The 20,490-nt window shown below is 33.5% G+C and overlaps 4 protein-coding genes across 4 annotated transcripts; 2 read left to right on the forward strand and 2 right to left on the reverse strand.

Moving 5' to 3' along the window:
* The first annotated feature begins 19 nt into the window (after window positions 1–19).
* Window positions 20–4,001, forward strand: LOC105836954 (protein FAM177A1). Its single transcript, XM_012681353.3, has 3 exons — window positions 20–434; window positions 1,015–1,143; window positions 1,426–4,001. The coding sequence occupies exons 1-3, from the start codon at window positions 213–215 to the stop codon at window positions 1,696–1,698; spliced, it is 624 nt and encodes a 207-aa protein (XP_012536807.1). The 5' UTR covers window positions 20–212; the 3' UTR covers window positions 1,699–4,001.
* Window positions 3,305–8,896, reverse strand: LOC105836949. Its single transcript, XM_012681349.3, has 11 exons — window positions 8,659–8,896; window positions 8,237–8,331; window positions 7,998–8,152; window positions 7,544–7,674; window positions 7,338–7,473; window positions 6,874–7,261; window positions 6,213–6,748; window positions 5,636–6,008; window positions 5,229–5,557; window positions 4,902–5,136; window positions 3,305–4,780 (listed from the first exon to the last, which is right to left on the reverse strand). The coding sequence occupies exons 1-11, from the start codon at window positions 8,735–8,737 to the stop codon at window positions 4,418–4,420; spliced, it is 2,820 nt and encodes a 939-aa protein (XP_012536803.1). The 5' UTR covers window positions 8,738–8,896; the 3' UTR covers window positions 3,305–4,417.
* Window positions 8,897–9,233: 337 nt separating this feature from the next.
* LOC105836939 (kinesin-like protein Klp61F) lies at window positions 9,234–17,812 on the reverse strand. Its single transcript, XM_036289132.1, has 11 exons — window positions 17,470–17,812; window positions 14,695–15,916; window positions 13,902–14,173; window positions 13,621–13,760; window positions 13,406–13,524; window positions 12,659–13,012; window positions 12,197–12,418; window positions 11,568–11,747; window positions 11,258–11,483; window positions 10,641–10,765; window positions 9,234–10,568 (listed from the first exon to the last, which is right to left on the reverse strand). Exons 1-11 carry the CDS (start codon window positions 17,571–17,573, stop codon window positions 10,395–10,397), a joined length of 3,138 nt encoding a protein of 1,045 aa, XP_036145025.1. The 5' UTR covers window positions 17,574–17,812; the 3' UTR covers window positions 9,234–10,394.
* LOC105836942 (ubiquitin-like protein 7) lies at window positions 17,813–20,390 on the forward strand. Its single transcript, XM_036289133.1, has 4 exons — window positions 17,813–17,960; window positions 18,410–18,615; window positions 18,721–18,857; window positions 18,970–20,390. The coding sequence occupies exons 1-4, from the start codon at window positions 17,813–17,815 to the stop codon at window positions 19,616–19,618; spliced, it is 1,140 nt and encodes a 379-aa protein (XP_036145026.1). The 3' UTR covers window positions 19,619–20,390.
* The last annotated feature ends 100 nt before the right edge of the window (window positions 20,391–20,490 follow it).

A 20,490-nucleotide genomic window follows, 5' to 3' on the forward strand; every position in this document is an offset into this window, starting at 1 on the left:
CCGCAATTGCAGCCGCGCATGCACTGGTATTCACGCACGATCAGCACGATGCATACAGATGCACGGATGAGTCGGGAAGGCTGAAAGCCTCGCGAAATTTAAGCCGAATGTGGAGTAATTTTCGAATATGAAAATCGGCGATACATGGTGACCCTGGCCGTCCCACCTGCGGCGAAAGCATCGCCAAATTGCGCTATACCAATGAGATAGCGATGTTCTGCCGTTTCTCTCGACGCCGCTCCTCTCGAATGAGTCATCTGGACGGCGAGCGGAGGGGTAGTTTGCTCAACGCGTTGTCGAGGATTGTTGGAGCGCGTTGTGGCGCGAAGAATTTTGTTTACAGCAAGATACGACCGACGATGGCATCGGACAGGGAAGACGCCAGCGATCTGAACGACGTTATTCTGCAGGAAAATTCGGATGCCGAGACGCAGGTAAAATTGTCACGGCACGATGTGCGATGCACGTTTCGTGTCGCCTAACCTTTTCAATTGTCTGATAGGCGGTGATCAACAGGATCGTCCGGTTTGTTTTTTTTATGTCCGAGATAAATAGATATAAGTCTATTTAAATGGGTCCTCGCAGTAAACACGAAGTTTTTCTACGGAAAGCTTACCGAGTTTTTGTAAGATTACACATAGAATTATCAGTCTAATGATGGTTTGTTATTTCTGTGCAAAGTGCTCCGAATATTTTATATCTTTGCAGAGTAAAGCTTAGGTTTAACGTATAATTAAAATAAGATTAAAATTTATTTATTTAATTGTTTTAATTATATTAATTAAAATTTAATGTAAGAATTTTGGAATGTATGATTCTTAAAAATCCTATAGAAATCTTATAAACAATAGACTTGTTTTTCTTTAATTAGCTAGTTTTTAATTATTTAAAAATATTATGTACCTATTGAAATAGAGCGTAATAATTAATCTTTTTTTTATAAAAAATTACTTGAACTATAATTTTAATAAATTTAATACAACTTGATTTTAAAATAAATGTTTACATGTACAGTGCGAACGCAAATTGAGCAAGAAACCTAAGAGGATTTTGCAATTTTCGGATGGAGTAATGGAGGAATATTCGTCGGAAGATGAGGTTGACGCACCAAAGAGTAACAAAATTGTGTCGCAAATAGATACCGTAAATATACAAATCATATTAATTACAATTACATATGTATATGATTAAATATATTCACAATGATCCACATTTTTCTTTTGTTACAAAAGGCTTGTTTTTTTTAGCTGAATTTCTTGCATTGTTTATTTTTCCTCTTTTTTCTCCACTTTGCAAGAATCGAAATTCAAAAAATTCAGCTAAAAGAAACAAACCTTGGATGTGGATTATTGCTATAAGATCTTTAATTATTATTTATAATATATTTAGTAAAAATATCAAATAACAATACATAATATTTTATAGAAAAACATGAATTGGTTACCTTGGGCATGGTACCAAACCACATGGTTTAGTTCTAAAATGTTAGATGGTTGTGATTATGTTGGCGAATGCCTGGCCAATTTCTTCGGCATAACAGCACCTAAGTATCAATTCGAGATCAATGAGTTTTATAGGCAAAGGGCGCTCGAAAAAGAAATGTCTTACAAACAAGATTTGGAAATGGGTGGATGGAATGAGCATAACCGAAACAATCTCATAAATAGTGATAGTATGTTAGCAAATGAACGTAAGTGACGATGTTAAAAAGGGATTTAATACGAGAAAACGTATTACATGTTATAAATTCTCTATTTTAAAATACGTTCAAAATATTGCACATTTAATTGATAGGAACTTTATGGAATTGCTGTTCCATTTTCTTCAAAATTAGACACTTTACGTTGGAAGTAAAAATTCTATTATATGATCCAACATGTAAGAATATATGCTGACTGCTCTAAACGTATTAATCTTTAGAAGACGGGTGTATTTGTCTGTCAAGATTTGTATTTTTAAGTAAGAACTTTCATAAGTGACTCTTCTGGAGCCCAAAAATAGATTTTGCGTCCTGTACACGGTAACGAAAATAAAAAAGTTGTTCAGGACAGGTTATTATGAAAAATATTTCGAATATAAGGAAAAATAACAAACAATATATGAGAAGAAATTTTCATGTGAAAAAAAACTTTTACTTTATTCTTGCTTATATACAGTAAGTGGCGTAGCCAGGAGAGGAGTATGGGGATTCAAGCCTCTTCCTCCCAAGACTTCAAGGTAATAACTAAAAGTCCTAATAGAAAATGAATACTTGGTGAGAGAATTTAAATTTAATTTCCACCAATGTTGTCCCCCGAGATGAAACTTTGTGTAATAATTCCTTTGCTCAAAGAGATGTTTGTTTTTCTCAAAGATATTTAAAAACATTTAGGTCTTAGTATTTAATTGTTTAATTTATCCTTCTATCTCTGGTAAGTTAGATATTTAATGTTATGTTATTCAGGTTAAAAAAATTAATAATTTTTAATATAAAATAAACGATAGTTTCAAATAAGAATCTCTATATAAAATATAGAATATAGAATTATTTTTTAGCCTTTTCCAAAACCTAAGTCTAGCTACGCCAGTGTTCAGTAATCTCATATATATTGACAAATATATACTACAAATATCTCCAATATGAAAGTGAAGTAAAAGAATAATATCTACACACTACACAATACTTTTTTGTGTTTTTCTAAGGACCAGTGTTCTTTTTGACCAACTTTTTGCTAAACTTACCTATCACATAAATATGTGTCTGTCTTTATTTATTAAGAAAAAAATAAAGATGTGGCTCTAAGTATTTTTTCTAAGATAACAACTTATTAATAGCAGTAACGTATGACTTCAAAATTTAAGTTTTTTAGTAAAATTTGAATTGAACGACTAACATTTATATATTCAAAACAAAAACAGTTTAAAACCTAAAAATAAGTTCCATCCTCTAAAGATTAACAGCACAAAAAGTTCCTAAGATAACATGATGATAAACAAACCTATAAATACGTAATTATAGGTACATGATTAATATAAATAATTATCTGCATTTTACCTTGACGTTAAAAATGGTACGTTGATGGTATATATTTCTAAATAATTTCTATGTGCAACAATCTTGATAACATAATTTTAGCAGTTCTAGCATCTTTTGCATCTTTTTTTACAACAATCATTTTCATTGATTGCAACTGATCATCACATATAACTTGATATGTAAAAATATAAAAATTACAGGCCTCACTGTCATGTATTAACTTGTAATCGGGTATTATATCCCATTTTACCAATATTTCTTAGAAAATGAAAACTGATGTTTTACTCATGTACTCAATAAGAGTAAAAAGTTAAAATTACCTTTTCTTAAAAATAATTTTTTTGTAACTTTAATTGACAAGGATTTTCTCGAATTTATTAGCAAATTTGCAAATAAAAATAATAAATACTTGAATAATTCAACTAATATTTTTCTATATGAAATTAAAGTTTTGAATTAATATATATAAATAATAAATACAAAGTTATTATGTAAGAAAGTAAACGTGATGTAAAACAAAAAAAATGTTTACAATATTTAAAGATAAAAACATTTAAATAAAAATTTTGTATAATTCGTTGCTTTAAAAAATCACTTGAAAAATCACTAAATAACGTTGATATGTATATACGGAATAACTGTATATATGAAAAGCTACATACATACTATATAGTGTTAGTTTTTGTAATAATTAATCATTATAATAGATTGATATAATTTATTATGTATGAATTATATGTATAATTATTATATATATATATCTATTAACTTATAAGATATTGTATTATATTTATATTAATCTATTAATATTATAAAAAAATATGTTACTTTAGTGCAAAAGAGAATTTTTTTACTTGCATTTGCACCATACGTCCATATAAAAATAAATAAGATATTCTCAAAGATCACTTGCTGTTAATTATGTCAGCCGTGACTCTCACAGAATTATTATGCAATTAATAAAGCAACAAATGTAATTAATAAATTTTTTTGTATTTAATAAAACATTCTATTTATATAATCGATTCTTTTTATATATAATTCTTAATATAAAATTATATATTTCCTTGATAAAATGTTTTTCAAAAGCATTTTTGTAAATTTACGGATATCAAGAAGCAATACAGCATAGTAAACGTATAGTAGTAATCAGAATGATAATATATCAGGCTAAAAGTACATATTGCTTTCGATAGTTTTTCTTCGAATATACCCTTGGAATCCTGCATGTGTTATTTGTTTTATTTGTCACATACATTTGCACGTAGCAGTTCTTTTATCGACTAAAATCCCGAACAACGCAAAAGTTCAAGAGATGCCCTGTAAAAGTCTTTTAGACATTTGCTTTTTGTAGATCGCTCATTAAGAACAAAGTCTTGTATGATTGAAAAAGAAAAACAATTATGTCTCCGGCACAAACCTATGCAGCGCGCTAGTCAAAACTAGCAGGGAGTCCTGGAGACCCTGCGGAAAATGTCTCTGTAGCCAGGAACCTTTATACTGCTCTATATGAGCCAACATCTTGTTCGCTATATCAGTCCTGAAAGTGGGCGGCAGATTACACACTCCTAAATTGATGACCGCGAGTCCCATATTGCTATTCGGATTCACACCGACTCCAATCAATGTTCTGCCGATTTTACAAGCTGTCAGCATCAGATCGGATGTCAACTGCAACTCCTGTATCTCCATAGACGCGAATTTTGAAGTTAAGTTCGCCTCGTACAAGGAATGGGATATTCGTTTAATCTGCTTCGTCATTTTCTGCAAATATGTAATAACAAATTAACTTTCTGATGTATAAGTATTTTACTTTATTATTTATTGCTAGAATATTAAGATACGTCTTGGAAATTGAAATATACGAACGCGTGACCGTACTTACAGCGAACAGATCGGCTGAGAGATATTCCAAATTCACATTGTCTGGATCAGTTAGTAGTCTATATAATGTAGAACCGCGGTTATCCGGTATTTGCTGCAAGTCTTTAACCGCTTGATTTTTACTCAACGTTAATACTAACGTATCTAAACGTCCCAACTCCAGTATCGCATTGCCGATTTTATACTCTGAATCTTGAAATACGTGTATGTCCAACAATTTCGTAATAAATCTTTCTCTATAAAATAAAATATTAATGTAATATAGAGTGAGCGTAAATATATCTAATAATCGCACGATATTAAATGCAAATTTTGCAGTGATTGTTACCTAATTGATGCAGACAACTCAGGAATGTCGTAATTATCATCAGGTCCTAAATCTATTTCTGTTGTTGGATTCCATGCTAAACCTGCTGCTACCAAATAGCCGATCCACGCAAAAGGATGCGGTGTGAGATGATGACTGCCCGACCAATGTGCGACAACAATACCGATTGAGTTCTGTTCCAAAGAGGTTTTTATTGCATTTCTCGTGTTAGCATACGTTGACGCTGGACATCCCGCCAAACTATTGTAACTAGCTGTGCCAGAGCTTGGTAAAACATTACCGCCCGCCAATCTGAATGGCTCTGTCCACTCGGAAAAATCATAATCAGCCTGTAATATCATGGATTTTAATAAAATAATTGTCCTCCCAGGTATATCATAAAAAATCATGAAAAATAATCATCTTACTTGAAATCCATATTCAACAAGCACAATGTTAGTAGGAATATTGTGAAACTCGGATTTGGAGTGCAAACTATTGGAACATAAAAGCAGAGTCGTACTCGAACTCAAATTGAGAATGTGCCAGAGTTCTTGAAGGCACGTATAGGATTTAAATACTTCCGACATGTCCGTTTCGAGCGTATCGTTGACGGATACGCTCAAATCGAAGCTGTCAGCTTGCACTAATAAAGTCGTTAATCGTGGGCCCACATGAACATAATTTAAGCTAGGAAATACTGCGAGCAAGTCTTGAAAAATAGGCCACATTTGCGTCAGGTGATGTTGAGTGACATTAGAATCGACGTCCAACGTTGGTACTATATCTAAATGGCGATCTCTGAAAAAATTAATTTCCAAATATTATGTAACTCCATTATCTTTACTTATTATATAATAAATATATAAAAAAGATCACCAGTTATTGAAAATAAATTAAAGTAAGAAGGAATAATGATACTAATAATATAGAATAAAATTTTTCAGAATAATAAAATTTATTTTCAAATCTTATTTGAAAATAAATATAAATATGTAATTGTACCTGCAATATCTGTCTAGGGTCACCATCTCGGACTTGGAATAACAAAGTTGCCAATCGCAATTTTGTACGAGTCTAGAGTAGAGGTGCAAATGCGAAATCTTAAACGATGAGAGTAAATCGATGATGTGTAAAAGATATTCCAGGGTCGGTACGCGTCCTCTGGGTGAAATGTCTAGTAGTATACCGCGATGCGCAAATCTCGGTTCATCCTTGATGAAAACAGGTTCTATCTCGCATAGTTCCGATCTACTTTGATTCTTGCTCAGACGCAGAATCTGCACAAACGTGCAGACTGCGTAATGCAGTCCCGCTAGACTTCCGGCGCTCACTTTGATGGAATTATGCGTAATATGCAATTGATAACTGTCCGCAATATTGAATAAATTTCTATTTACGATGCATTCAATCGCATTATCGTTGAGCGGCTTGCCGCAACTGGGTTGCACCTCGCCGATCTTTACGTCGTGACCTAATTCCAGCAGATGAGTTCTGCTGATCTCCCAAACATCTAGTATTTTATGTACAGATTCACTGCCCTGAAGAATAATGGGTGAGGAGCACAATGAAAAATCGGCATGAAAGTTGAGAAAACAGAAATTTAAAAAAATTTTTTTCTAGACGTCTGAAAAAAAAAGCGTCAATGTACACCTGAATATATTACCTGTATTATTGATATAAAAAGCTCTTTTCCAGCGATAAACGGAGTCGTAAAATTTTTCAGTTCGTTGACAACTTTCGGCTGTGGCCACAGCAAATTGTACATACTCCCTTTATCAGCAATAGATTTGCTAGGACTCTCTTTGCCCGCGTCACGCGAAGGTACATCGTACGTCGGATCCGAAGATTTGTTAGATTCGACCGACAGTTGGCTCATATTGCACGTGAGACTACCCTTCTGGCAATAGTTTGTTGTATCTGGATACGACATAGTGGCACTGTGTATCGTCTCGTTTTCGTTCAGCATGAAATTCGATATGAATCTTTGAAGGAAACTGTGTAGAGATTGTTTCTTTCTGGACAGATCATATGGCGTTTTTCCTGCAAATGTTCTGAAAACGGAACGTTGCCATTTGACATACGTATATATGCGCCAGAACAATATATTCGTATTGATCAATCGTTTACCCTTTGGTAGCCCGTACAAGAGGATTTGCGCCAGCCTGCAACAATTCCTGACAGATAGCGATATCGCCACGACTCACTGCGTCATGTAGTGGCGTTGCACCGCAACCATTCTCGGCGTTTACGTCGGCTCCTTTATCTACAGAGTTTGACATAGTAAAATGTTATTTTTGAACGTTAACTACGTCTCGCGTCTGTTTATACATTACCAAGTAAACACGCGACAATGTCTTTGTTCCCATAACATGCCGCCCAGTGCAGCGGCGTGTTTTTACTACCCTGCGAGTCCCACGAATTAACGTCTAATCCTGCGTCTAGCAACTGTACCACTCTGTCTATTCTGTAAAAAGATACATGCCTATTATTTTATAATGTTAATGAGATTAGGAAGAATTTACATTAAAAATGGGAAAATTAAAATTTTTTCGAACCAATCAGAAGCATGGTAGCTATTAGCAGCTCTGTTCTTTATAATTAAATTAAATATTTGTTGTACTTAACATACAAATATATATTTATGTTCATAATTTTAAATCTTTCTAACTTCTGTTTTTCTGCCTTGGTTTTATCAAGTCTCTTTTTTAAATTTCCTCTTAAGATGTATTGTTATACATTATCTTAAAATTAAAAATCACAAAATTAAATGCCAAGATATTTACGTACTCAGAAGCAGCTGTTGCCCTCAACATTTCCTCTATGTAAATACGGCGTATTGTCTCGCTTGAGGCAACGTCTACTGCATTATGTCCGTTTGCATTTTGCACAGCTGGATCAGCGCCGCAATTCAAGAGAGTTCTCACAATGTCTGCTTGATTGGTCTAAACAAAAAAAAGTAATAATACAAAATTCACAGAAAAAGCATTATAATGCCGGTAGCAACTCTAGAGAAATGCAGCGCAAACCTTCGAAGCATACGATAGGAAAGTGCCTTCCTCCAAGACTGGTTCGTTCAGTATCTTGTCTCTCGTGATGCCCTCTGTGGCGTTACCGTTCTCACCTGCAAAGAAAAATTGACAATGTAAATAGCAAAAAACAAAAGATGCTCCTGCCTTTTCTGCTCAATCGGTCTCGACCTATAGATCTATCTTGATCTATAGATCAAAAATTTTATATCACATTACACATTGCAAATTAAAGAGAATGAGAATGGGAGATTAGAATTTAACTAGTCAGAATATAAAATTATCTAACTGCTAAGTTTCAATCATTAATTTGCGATCCTGAATCTAATCCTGATACGAACTTGAAGGAAGTTCGCACTAAGTTCGAAGAGAAAGGAGAAAGAAAAGGAGAAAAGACAGCTTCTCAAGGGCCGCATACGTACACGCATCCAGAAGCGACCTAATAATGTCAGTGCGTCCGTGTTCGATCGCCGTGCGAATGTTCTCGCAGATGCCTTGCATCTCTGCTCGGGGTTCGGCCTGCAAAATTCGGAGTAGAACGGATCAGACTGGTGCGTCGCCAGGCGTCATCGAGCTGTCATCCCGCTATCAGCTGTCAGAGAGGCTTCCGCTGCCGGTCACCGCCGGTTGCGTCGTCGATCTCCCCCACGGCACAGCAGCAGCGGCATGACGCGTCCGAACCGAACGCACGCACCTCACGCACTTCAGCGACCGGTTCGGCGCACGCGCGCGCGTGCAGCAGGTGCATCCTGCGGTTTGTTCTTTTTGGTTGAATTTGTTGCCTTTTTTTTCTCTCCACGTTGAAAAAATAGAGAAGGCCTCTAGAAAGAAAGAAAGAAAGAATAAATGATGCAAATAGTTCAGCTGAAAAGAACAGACATTTATTTTTCTTCTTTTTCTCCTCTCTACGAAAAGAGGTGTGAATAGTGTAAGAAGTATACAACTGAAAAGAACAGACCACGTGCGTCGCAGTGTCAACAGCAAGATACTTAACGTGAATCTGAAGTTGTATTTGGCTGTATTTCACAGAAAAAGAATGTTCCGAAATTTAGAAAATGTTGAACTGCTGCATAAAAAGAAGCATTATTTTATCAGTCAGTCCATTGTTTTCAAATACAAGAAATAATAATTTTTATTTCGAAAAAAAGAATATATATCTTGGTCTCAAGAGGTGTCACGCTACATGTGGCATTTTTTGGCTGTCTCGAGAGACGATCCTTTACTGTATTCATCAAGCACTTAAAAGGATAAAAATCGAACAGATTAAAAAACAAAAAATTAGAACTCTCCAACAGAAAGTACGGATAAAAGATAAACGAATTGCGCAATTAAAAAACATATTGGTAATGTTAAATCAGAATAATCTTATTTCTGCTGAACAACTGAGTGCCCTGGAACATTGAGGTACTTTCAATCAATATTTATTAAAATATTAGTTAACTAAAAGTAAGCAAGTATCAAAAAGGAAAATATATAACTTTGAAAAAAATTTACCTTAACTCGTTATGTTTACTCATCATGAGCATATTTGTTTCGACATTTATCTAATATTTAATTTATAATACTTACTCTATTCATAATCTTGTGTGGATTAAATAAAAAAATAAACTTAATAAATAATTATTTTATTCAAAAGTAAAATAAGTTAATCTTTTGTCATGTTTTTTAAATACATCTGCAAATAAATTATATATTTAGAACCATTTTTCCTTTGCTCTTATTTTTAAATTATATATTATAAAAAATGTGAATAATATTTATAGTAAATTATACACATTTTAATTTATACATTGATTTTGTCTTAGAAATACAGTATTTTGGGACAAACCTTTAACTTATGCAATTATTTTATGAACTATCAACATGCTTATTCAAATTTATTTTTATGATAAATTAGATTAAATAATTTATATGTTTTATGTTGTGTGATATGGTTAGTTGTTTTCTGCCTTTATTTCTATTTTGATATTATGTTTGCATACCAGATTCTTTCAGCTTCATTATTATTCTAAAAGAAAAAAAACTTATTGATCCTCTGCAAATGGTTACAATAGAAAATATTGCTTTTATATTATCATTATCCACAATATCTAAATATCGTAACATTTAAATAATAAATATAGATACCTACACACACAATTTTTGAAATATTTTAAAGTTACGGACGAGCTAGTGTGGATATAGGTGTAGCAAAAGTATCAGAATTCTTAGTATTCGCATATATTACTTTTGGATTATTGTACGGTGTAGATGTAACGAATGATGCATCATTTTTATTGGGTGACAATTTAACGTTGATCACATTCAAGACAGATAATTGTTCAGTTAGAGTCTGTAAATAAATTTTTGTATATGTCACACATAAAATCATACATATTTTATTTATTGGGATATAGTTTCTTACTAGATTATTATTTTCTTCATATAAATTACTGCTATCTTCTTGGAAGTTTTGAATGATTCGTTTAGACGGCGACATTTTTGCAAATTCATGAGGATATGAAAAATTTTTTCTTTCTGGTGTTGTGCCTGTTTATTATAAATAACAGAATTGTTTATTATAAGTAGCAGAAATAACTTATTACATGTATATAGAAACGATTTAGATAAATAGATATTTTATTGCTCTCTCTAAATGTATCAAAAACGAACACTATTAGTATTGATAATATATGATATGCGCTTTATACCATTTATAGAAAAAAATTTTGTAATTTAATTTTGGTAATTTAATATAATTTAATAACAGTATTAATTAAATAAATACGTTATTCTTTTATAAATTTATACATCTGTTTCAATAAAATGTTATTTTTTAAATTAATATTGTTATTGAATTAACAAGATTTTTAATAGATTAATATTAATAATGCATCTTTTTTTTATGATAAAAAAAATTTAATGAAATTTTTCTATCAGGAATGTATGCTATGCATTTTTTAAATGTAATAAAATATTTACTTGGAAGCTTAAAGTATCTATTTACCTTCTTGTATGAATAAAATAATGAATAAAATAAACCTGTAGGAATTTTACACCAGAAGTTTGTGTCGGATAAGAATTCGTCGATCCGGCGTTGTGACGCGCGCAATTTTTCGATTATCTCACCATTGCAATTATTTAATTCCGTACGTCGATTCGTCAAATTATCTTCTATGATTCTGGAAACATCTGAAATTTCCTTTTGCTGCTTTTCCATACAGGTATTATGAATTTCACCCATATTTTTAACCGTTTGAAAGATATTCTGTAAAACAAATATGAATAAAGTATTAAATTGATTTTAGTGAAGTGTAAAGATGAAATTAATGTTTTTTTCTTGCATACGTACAGCACTGGACATTAATATTTTTTTTTCATTTTCATCCATTTTTTCTTTTAATAGTTTTCCAGTAAATTGTATATTATTATTGTATTGTTTTAATATAGCATTACCAGTATTTAAACGTGCTTGTAGTTCAGTGATCAAGATATTTTCATTTTCGGAACCATTTTTATTTGATATTTGCATCTGTTGGTAAAGAAAGCAATAGATTGAAGAGACCATGTGTCATTAATTTTTATTACTCTTCTATAAGTATATAACAATTATTAAGTAACTCTTACATATGTACCTTAGCATTTTCTAAAAATAAAACAACTGCGTTTTTTTAAATTGTGTGTGTGTGTGTGTGTGTGTGTGTGTGTGTGTGTGTGTGTGTGTGAATAAAACTAAGCCAAAATTAAACAATATATATTTTAATAAAAGAAAAGAACGTAATGTCCCAAAATATACATTGAGTGTTAATACGATTTTAACTATATTTCAGAAATTTTATAGACAATGGCCTGTATTTATATAATTTATATATCTTTATCGTTTACTAGAAACAAAGATAGAATGACAAAAAACATGCTAATATTTTTATAATATAATAATTTTAGAACCATGTTCTGAATATGGGCAATATAATGAGTTACCTGATTAATGCCACTGTCAATATCATTTTTAATGGAGGATGCAATATTTTGTAGATAATTCTTCAAATCGTTTTGCTTAGTTAGATTTGCGTTATAACCACTTGAAATTTGTTCGCAAATATTATTGCAAGCTTTATCAATTTGATGAGATGCATCATCGCATTCAGAATAATTTTTCTCATGTTTTAAAATTTTAAGTCCATGCGACAAATTCTCCATCCTCTGTACAAAAAAAATTATATATTACATTAATATCTAGCGTTGCACCAATTGCTGCATAGTCTTTCCAAACTATAAAAAAAAAAAAAAAAAATAAGACTTTAAAGTATTAAATTGTTCTAAAATCTAATTTTCATACAAATTTGACTAAAATATTTTATATTTGAAAATGTAATTATACTAAATTGTTTTTATTAGTTTGTTCATTAACTATTGCAATGATTGATCTATCAATATGTATACCATTTCTATTTCTTCGTACGATTCAAACATTTGTTTTTTATTTTGAGAAATTCTGTTAATACTTTCGCCAATCTGGTTTAAACTTTTATGCAAGCAAATAAATTCTTCAAAACGGTTTCTACACATTGTGTCTATAGTACATTTCGTATATATTGACACATCTTCTAATTTCTCAATAATGTTTCTCCATAATGATTGTACAATCTTCATAAGATTTCCATAATTTGATTTAAATAGGTTCTTAATATCTGGTTCCAGTTTTGAATAAATATCGGTTAACAATTTATCTTTATTCTCGATAACATTGGATGCATCTTGCATATGTCCATTTAATACCTTTTTATAGTGTGTATACTATAAAACATTTAAAACATTTTAACCAAAAATGCACAAGACTGAAAGTAATATAGTTTCGGGGCTTATTATAAATATCTTTATAATTATAACATAATACATTTATTTTAAAAGATAAAAATCTTAATATGTTTAATTTTAATTGTAATGAAATGTTTCCAACATGTGTATATGTATTGGATATAAATATAATATGCTAGAAAATAATAATCTGCTAGAAAATACACTAGTTAATCTTTTTTTTAGATGTTTAATTGCAAATCTTTGAAAATTGTGTTATGAACAATTTAAGTAATTTGGGATCAGCGTTCAAAAAACTATAGAAAATGATTATTCTCGTCTTGCATAAGAAAAAATCACTTTTTGTTAAGCAGTGTTATGATTAGAACTTACCGAAGCAATTATGTCTTTTTTTGTGTTTTTACTTGCGATAAAATGCTGAGAAATGGCACGATTAATGATCATGCGAATCGATTCCTCTATATTCCTAGTTCGTTCAGCTATATGAGTTTCTACGGCAATTTTTACGGTTTATTTATTGACAACATTTCTTGTATACAATGTCTGATAAAATTGCGAGATTATTCGCGAAAACTTCAGAGACTTACCAATTTGGTCTTGTGTAAATTTGAGAAACGTGTGAATCTCATTCTTATAAATCAAAAGTTTAGCTTCAATTTCTTCGCAGCGTTTCGTAATATCATCCTTCATTTGCAATCCAAGTTTTTCATTTTTCTCCTCTATTTTTCTAGATACATTAATCTCATTAGTAAACTTAAATATATAATCTTCAGTAAAGTTAAATTGTACGCAGTTGAAGATAAAAGTTTAAATATTTGTAATATAGAAACGCTATATATAGTTTTATCTGATGAGTTTTTTCACTTACATTTCGCGATCAAGTTTGTCGTGTAATTTTTGTGCATCTTCGGATGCTTCATTTACCACGTTTAAAACAGTATTCATTTGGTGGAGCAGAATCTTTTCATTTTCAGCATACTTTTCCACAAATTGTTTCTGTGCGTTTTTATCGCACTTTACCTGTTTCAACAACTTTTCCGTCGTTTGTAAAAAACCACTCATCTCACTCAATTCGCTAATATTTTTAATTAGGTTGCTCTCTTGAGTATCATATTGTGATCGCAAATCGTTAAATATTTTCTGTAATCAAAAAAAGTATAATGCGATAACAATCGAGTTCACAATTATTCCAATTGCACAAAATGTTTTCTATTTTAAATTAAAAAATTTAAGTTTATGAAAATTTAAATCGAAAATGTATCATATTTATCACAAATTTACAAAAAACTCGTTATTATGTAGTAAAAAAAAAAGATATTCTTTCGAAGAATATTACCCTTCAGAATTTTAACGAAGAAAAGTTAAAATAATAAGCAAATTGAATTTTTGTTTTAATAAATATATTTGATTAAAGTATAAAATTTATTAGAATTTAACATATATCTTAAACATTTTAAATAAATTTAATGCTTGTAATGAACATTCATGAAACATTTGAAACAAATATATAATATTGATTTAATTCAAGTAATTTACAGTACATTTTCTTCTGCGCGTAGACAGAATAGAATTGATAGTTTCGTAGGTCTATAAAATAGATCTAATAAAAACATTGTTTCAGTGTTAAAGTTGAAATCACCTATTAATCAAATGCATTATACCTCTTTGTTCTCCAAAAGCTCTTGTAATGCTTTAATGTAATCTCTTTTTTCTTTCAGTTCTTTCTTCTGACGGTCGATCAACATCTGCATAGCATCGTAGTCGTTGTACGGCACGTAGACACCATTCTTCTCGCGCGTTGCCACAACATCTCTCTTGAGCCTCTCAATCTCCCTGGTGTACTCCCTTAGAAGCTCTCGCTTGCAGACCTTCTGATTGATCTCGGGACGATTGGTGATGTTCTTCGCCCGGTAAGCGTAGTCCAGCGTCGAACGGGTCTCCTCGAGATTAGCGGAGGCGGATGAAACGGTCGCGATTATCGAGGTCTTCGTTCGCCCGCCCAGCGACTCCTGCAGAAGCCTCGTGAGCTTTGACTCGCGGTACGGTATGTGAGGCGCCTTCTCCACGAGGGCGGTTATCACCCGGCCGAGGGTCAGCAGGGACTGATTGATCGTCTTGCCCTCGCGCGCCCTTTTCTCGACCGCCCCGGACCTGCCGACGTGTTCGCTACCAGCCAAGTCCACCAGGTTCAATCTCGCCGTCTTCAGCAGCTCCTCGCCGCTGCTCGTGTTCTCCTTCGTGTGTATCATTATGGAGAACACCGTGTGCGAGCGGCTCGAGTTCGCATTGAGCATCGTCGCCGCGGTATGCCGTCTCTCCGAACCCTTCTCAAGGATCCTGTAGATATCGGTCTTATTGTGGACGGCCACCTCCTCCAGCCCGTGGATAATGACCGAGCCCTTCTTCGCGATATCATCGTATAGCTTGATCTTGAATGACACGTTGTTGTCATCCGTCAGGAGATCGATCAGCTCCTCGTTGTAGAGCTCGAGGAAGCTGACCCGGACGGTGTACTGCTGGTTCTCCAGCAGCTGCAGCTCGTCAAACAGATGGTCGAGGCTACGTGGGATTATCCCAGCGGACGTGTCGATCTGCCAGTTCGAACTGCTCGCGCGACAACCTTCTATCGTGTACGTTTTGCCGGTGCCGGTCTGGCCGTAGGCAAACACTGTGCAACTGTACCCGGCGATGACTTCTTTCAACAGCGGGCTGACTACCGTGTTGTACACGTCCACCTGGGTCGACGACGGACCGAAAACACCATCGAACGTAAACTTCTTCGACGTTTGTTCCTCCTGCAGACGTTCGTAGACTATTATCTCTTTGTTGGACACTGCTTTTACCACGCATTTCTCTGATGACGCATCTGTCGTGTTTACAGGCCTATATTGTACAGAGAAATAAAATTATATTTCTTAGGCAGAGAGGACACAGGAAGAAACATTATTAGTATCAAATTTAAACTAATACATTCTGTTTAATAATCACTATTTAATAATTATGTCTTTTTACTTATACACATAATAATAATTTTGTTTAATAATGATATTAAAAATTATAATTTATTTTATATCCAACGTTTTTTTCTTCTCGATTCATTAAACAAAGAATGTTTTTTTTTTCTTGATGAAATTTTACAAAGTTTAATGTAAGTAAGTTAATGCCTGAAATGCAATATATTCTTATTTCAATATTTCGAAAATAACTCCATAATTCTATATTTTTGTGTGAAAAATTGTTAGCAAGATATAATACAGTGCTTTTCAGCGGTAGCATTATAAAAAACCGAGCGCAAGATTCATAAATTAATAGAAATGATATTAATTTTTTCTTTCACCTCTCTCTCTCCCCCCCGAGAGAGATATATTCTTTACTTTATATTTAATTATCTTGACTTACTTGATGCGCACAAAGACATTGATATTCTGATCATTCTCCGACATCCTTTCAAGTTGATATCTCTAATGCTTATGTGGGATCGCTATACGCGTGGTATTGTCAAACTCGTTTTATGGTCAGATTGATTATTACTATGTTTCTACTACTGATTAAAGTTTGTCACTGAGGCTAATAAAGATTTCATAAAAGTCGCGAAAAATTAAACAACTGATTCTCTCATTTATAACGTTTGCGAAAGACTCTCTCTTCTTCGCTGTAATGACTTTCAAAATTTTGTATACTTGTAACGTTTCTCTGATATTATTGTTGACCTACTGTTATGCTTAGCTGACAATCGTTTTTGTTTTTACAGAACTGACACTGAGGATGGTCGAAACGTTTGTTCTGTACAATTTAGAATACTTGTTATGTTTTCATAGCATTATTTTCATATAGCAAAACTGCAATTTTGTTATTATCTGATTTGATTATTTATGCGAATAATAAAAAAATGTAACAGTTTGGCGATGTTCGGCAATATATACGATATTATTTTATTATATATATATATATATATATATATATATTATATAAACATACGTTTTTATTTATATCTAAAACATGTAGTATATAATTATATACATTATAAATTTAATTATTATATATAATAAAATTTAATATATAAGTTAAGGTGAGTTTTTATTGTTTAAATTTATTGATTAATTAATCGCGTTATGCGCAAATGCAGCTTTTACAGATGTTTATAAATCTTCAATCTTTCGAAAAAAGCCGGGATAGCGTGATATCAAAAGTTACCGACTGAGATTCCGTAAAATATTAAAAACATTAAAAAAAATCTTTATTGTGTAAGTGTTCTTCTGACGTTTTCCTTTCTTTTTCGTTTTGATATAAAATCATTATTTTTATACGAGGAAATTCATCCGAAATTGCATTCAAACTCCCGCTCGTTCGACACCAGTCGCCGCCATCTTGCAAGATTCATTCAGCCACTTTTTGTCAACCACGCGGCGCAAGAAAAAAGTATATAGAAGTGGAACCAGCAGAGAGAGAGAGAAGTGGAGTTCCCTAGGAGGCACGTAGGCACGTAGCTGGTTGAGCTGCTTCCCCACTGCACGACACGTTGTAATGTCAACAATGGCATTTGTTCGTTCGCCCGGATAATTCACAAAGCAGAGTAACCCTCGTGCGCGTTTCTCGTCTCTTGTCATCCCGGTGCATGAATTCATGAAATGAGCAGAAACTAGTCCGTTGAAAATTCACGTGGTCTGACCTGAGGCTCGAGAAGGGCCTGGAGAATCAAATTATATATCGAGAAGACAACAGGAGTTCTGAGTCGAGTGGATTTCCTCGCGGACCCGCGTCACGATCTATTTATTAATTATGATAACCATGGAGCTGATGTTCGGAGTGCAAATCAATTCCGAGATGGTCATGCCGATCACGCTGAGCGGCGTGAACTTAAAGACAAAGGTGGAAACGTTGAAGGAGGAAGCCGCAAAAAAGTGGAACTTGCCAAAGGATTCGTTCGGTGAGGAAATGACTTTGCACTATTTGAACGTCGGTCTTTGTCGCGAAACTGCTTGTACTCTTTATTATCCGATTCTAAATTTAACATCGGATTCTCTGGATCTATTGTATTTCTGACGTGTGTCAAGGCAGATTAGATTATCAACAGTTCTTATCAAGTTAGTTTAAATTAAAGCCTTCTTTTTTGATTCTTAACAGATGAGTCTTGTTTTTTAATTTCATAGAAAAAGATCTGCTCCAATTCAATCTAAGAAAATATTAGAATTAAGGTTTCTTATAATATAACCTTTATAGAAATAAATTAATAAAAATGGGATATTTAAGAATTAATTGTATTTAATATTAGAAAAGAACAATGTTATTTAATATTAAATATAATCTTTCATAGAATAAACTTGAGTAATTTCGGATATATAAACAATACTAATGATTGCCTTTTTTTCTTATCAGAATTTATTTATTGCGGGCTTATACTCGAAGACGACGCAACAGTAGAATCTATTGGATTAAAGAATGGATCAATGGTGCATGCACTGCAAAAGAAAGAACCAGAATCGTCAATATTGAATAAACCTGTATCGGAAGATTGCATCTTACAGCTGGCATCAGCGTTTAAGTCATTTTACGAGACCCCAACGTTTAGGCTTGCTTTGCACGTAATTATCATTTAAATAATATTTTTGCTTGCATTTTTAATTTATATGATTAACTGTAATCGAATACTGTCACAGAAATTTTGTATAAACATTTTGATGTTTCAGCGTTTAAGTAAGAGGCCAGAGGTGATAGACAATATAGTTTCCTCCTCTCCTGGACTGCACGAGGATGCGGTCGCCATTGCCATGTTGCAGGATCCTGATTTAATGGCACATTTTATAGATGTTAATACTGTTAGAAGGTAATTAGGTGTATAATCAATCTGTACAACTTCAGAAATGTTATACGTCTTTATTTTACTCTATTGTAACATGGAATATGAATTCTTTTCTATTGTTTTATGTCATACTCAGAATTGCAAAGCTGCATCCGGTGCTGATCGAAGCGGCACAGAACATCGCGGCAGCCGTGCACGAGGAAGCGCACAACGCGGCTTCCAGCGGCTCCTCCAGCAGCTCGGTGGCCAGCTCGCAGCCGGCCACCGCTCGTTCCTACAGCGTGGACAGCATGAGCCTGGAAGAAGAGATGGCGCGCGACATCGCCCACTTTTTTGCCACGCAGCCGATAAACGACAGCAATCTGCGTTTTCACAACATGCCACCGACGGCCGCGGCAAATTCGCAGGCCACGTCGCAGCGGCCGGACATTAATCCGCTTCCGTCCTCTACGTCTGACGGCGTAGCGCATCAACTCGCGGCCGACAATCAGAGTACGGGCGTGATCACGTCGCAGATGTTTATGGAGGCGATGAGACAGGCCGCGCTGGCGACATCGGGGAATCCGAATCCGCAGCAGGCAGTCGCAGCGTCACCAGCCGCGACCTCCCTGTCGCCGGTGTTACCGCTGTTCTCGCCGCCGATTAACGATCTGCAGCGGCAGCTGGCACAAATGCATGAGATGGGCCTTCAGGACGACACGATAAACATTCAGGCGCTACAGTTTACTAATGGCGATGTGCAGGCGGCCATCGAACTCGTGTTTAGTGGTTTCTATGACAATTAACGTGGACAAGGACGATTGAGACAAGGTAATAAAATGTGATTGCCGTTTATGTGCGACAAATGACGTCTGTCGTAAGACAGTGCTTTCCGCGAATGAGTCAGCCTGGACACCCACGACACATGTTCCCAATTTGTAACATAACTTGATGCTGAGTCATGAGAGAATGTGTTCAAGATGCTTGTGAAATTTTCTCTTTAAGGAAGACTATTTTCTATGATTTTTTTTAGGTACATTGTTCATTGGTATTAATGGTAATAGCAAGATCTGTGACATCTTTGTCTTTCAAGAACTCCGTAAAGATTGCTGTTCTAATTTCTCTGAGCAGTAGTATGTTATAGTTTGTTATTTAGGTAGACTGGAGAAAAATGGACATTATGTAAAAAAAAACTATTTAATGAAATACTGAAACTACCTGCTAAATACCATGTATGAATTTTTATATTTCCGACAATTTTGCATTTATGTATTTTGCTCAAGTGAAATTAACTTTCATTTCTCTCTTCCATACGATGTTTTCCATATTTTTGCGTTGTTACAATATAAATGAACCAAAACATTCATACATATCACATATATTGTAGTTATCTACAAATTCTAATCATTAACGATACGTCATTTAAACATTTGTTATTTCTTTCATGCTTTTTTTTATACGCCTGTCAGTTTTACATGGATAATCGGTTTTACATAAGCATGAAAAATTATGCAAAGTTGTCAGAGATTCAACCGAAATTTAACATATTTGAAAAACAATAAAAAATATAAATATATATGTGAACTGTAATAAAAATTTCTCTCTCTCTCTCTCTCTCTCTCTCTCTCTCTTTCTCTCTCTCTTTCTCTCTCTTTTTATGATATTAATATTGTGACAA

Source organism: Monomorium pharaonis, chromosome 6, assembly GCF_013373865.1.
Source record: "Monomorium pharaonis isolate MP-MQ-018 chromosome 6, ASM1337386v2, whole genome shotgun sequence".
NCBI lineage: Eukaryota > Metazoa > Arthropoda > Insecta > Hymenoptera > Formicidae > Monomorium > Monomorium pharaonis.

Coding starts and splice junctions, on each gene's coding strand:
- LOC105836949 (XM_012681349.3), bottom strand. CDS start 8,737: ATGCAAGGCATCTGCGAGAACATTCGCACGGCGATCGAACACGGACGC. Junction 8,153..8,236: donor TCCTATCGTATGCTTCGAAG/GTTTGCGCTGCA, acceptor TTTTTTGTTTAG/ACCAATCAAGCAGACATTGT. Junction 5,137..5,228: donor GAGTTGTCTGCATCAATTAG/GTAACAATCACT, acceptor TTTATTTTATAG/AGAAAGATTTATTACGAAAT.
- LOC105836954 (XM_012681353.3), top strand. CDS start 213: ATGTTCTGCCGTTTCTCTCGACGCCGCTCCTCTCGAATGAGTCATCTG. Junction 435..1,014: donor ATTCGGATGCCGAGACGCAG/GTAAAATTGTCA, acceptor TTACATGTACAG/TGCGAACGCAAATTGAGCAA. Junction 1,144..1,425: donor TTGTGTCGCAAATAGATACC/GTAAATATACAA, acceptor AATATTTTATAG/AAAAACATGAATTGGTTACC.
- LOC105836939 (XM_036289132.1), bottom strand. CDS start 17,573: ATGCCATTGTTGACATTACAACGTGTCGTGCAGTGGGGAAGCAGCTCA. Junction 13,013..13,405: donor AAAAAGACATAATTGCTTCG/GTAAGTTCTAAT, acceptor AATGTTTTATAG/TATACACACTATAAAAAGGT. Junction 10,766..11,257: donor CTGGTGTAAAATTCCTACAG/GTTTATTTTATT, acceptor TATAATAAACAG/GCACAACACCAGAAAGAAAA.
- LOC105836942 (XM_036289133.1), top strand. CDS start 17,813: ATGATAACCATGGAGCTGATGTTCGGAGTGCAAATCAATTCCGAGATG. Junction 17,961..18,409: donor CTTGCCAAAGGATTCGTTCG/GTGAGGAAATGA, acceptor TTTTCTTATCAG/AATTTATTTATTGCGGGCTT. Junction 18,616..18,720: donor CGTTTAGGCTTGCTTTGCAC/GTAATTATCATT, acceptor TTGATGTTTCAG/CGTTTAAGTAAGAGGCCAGA.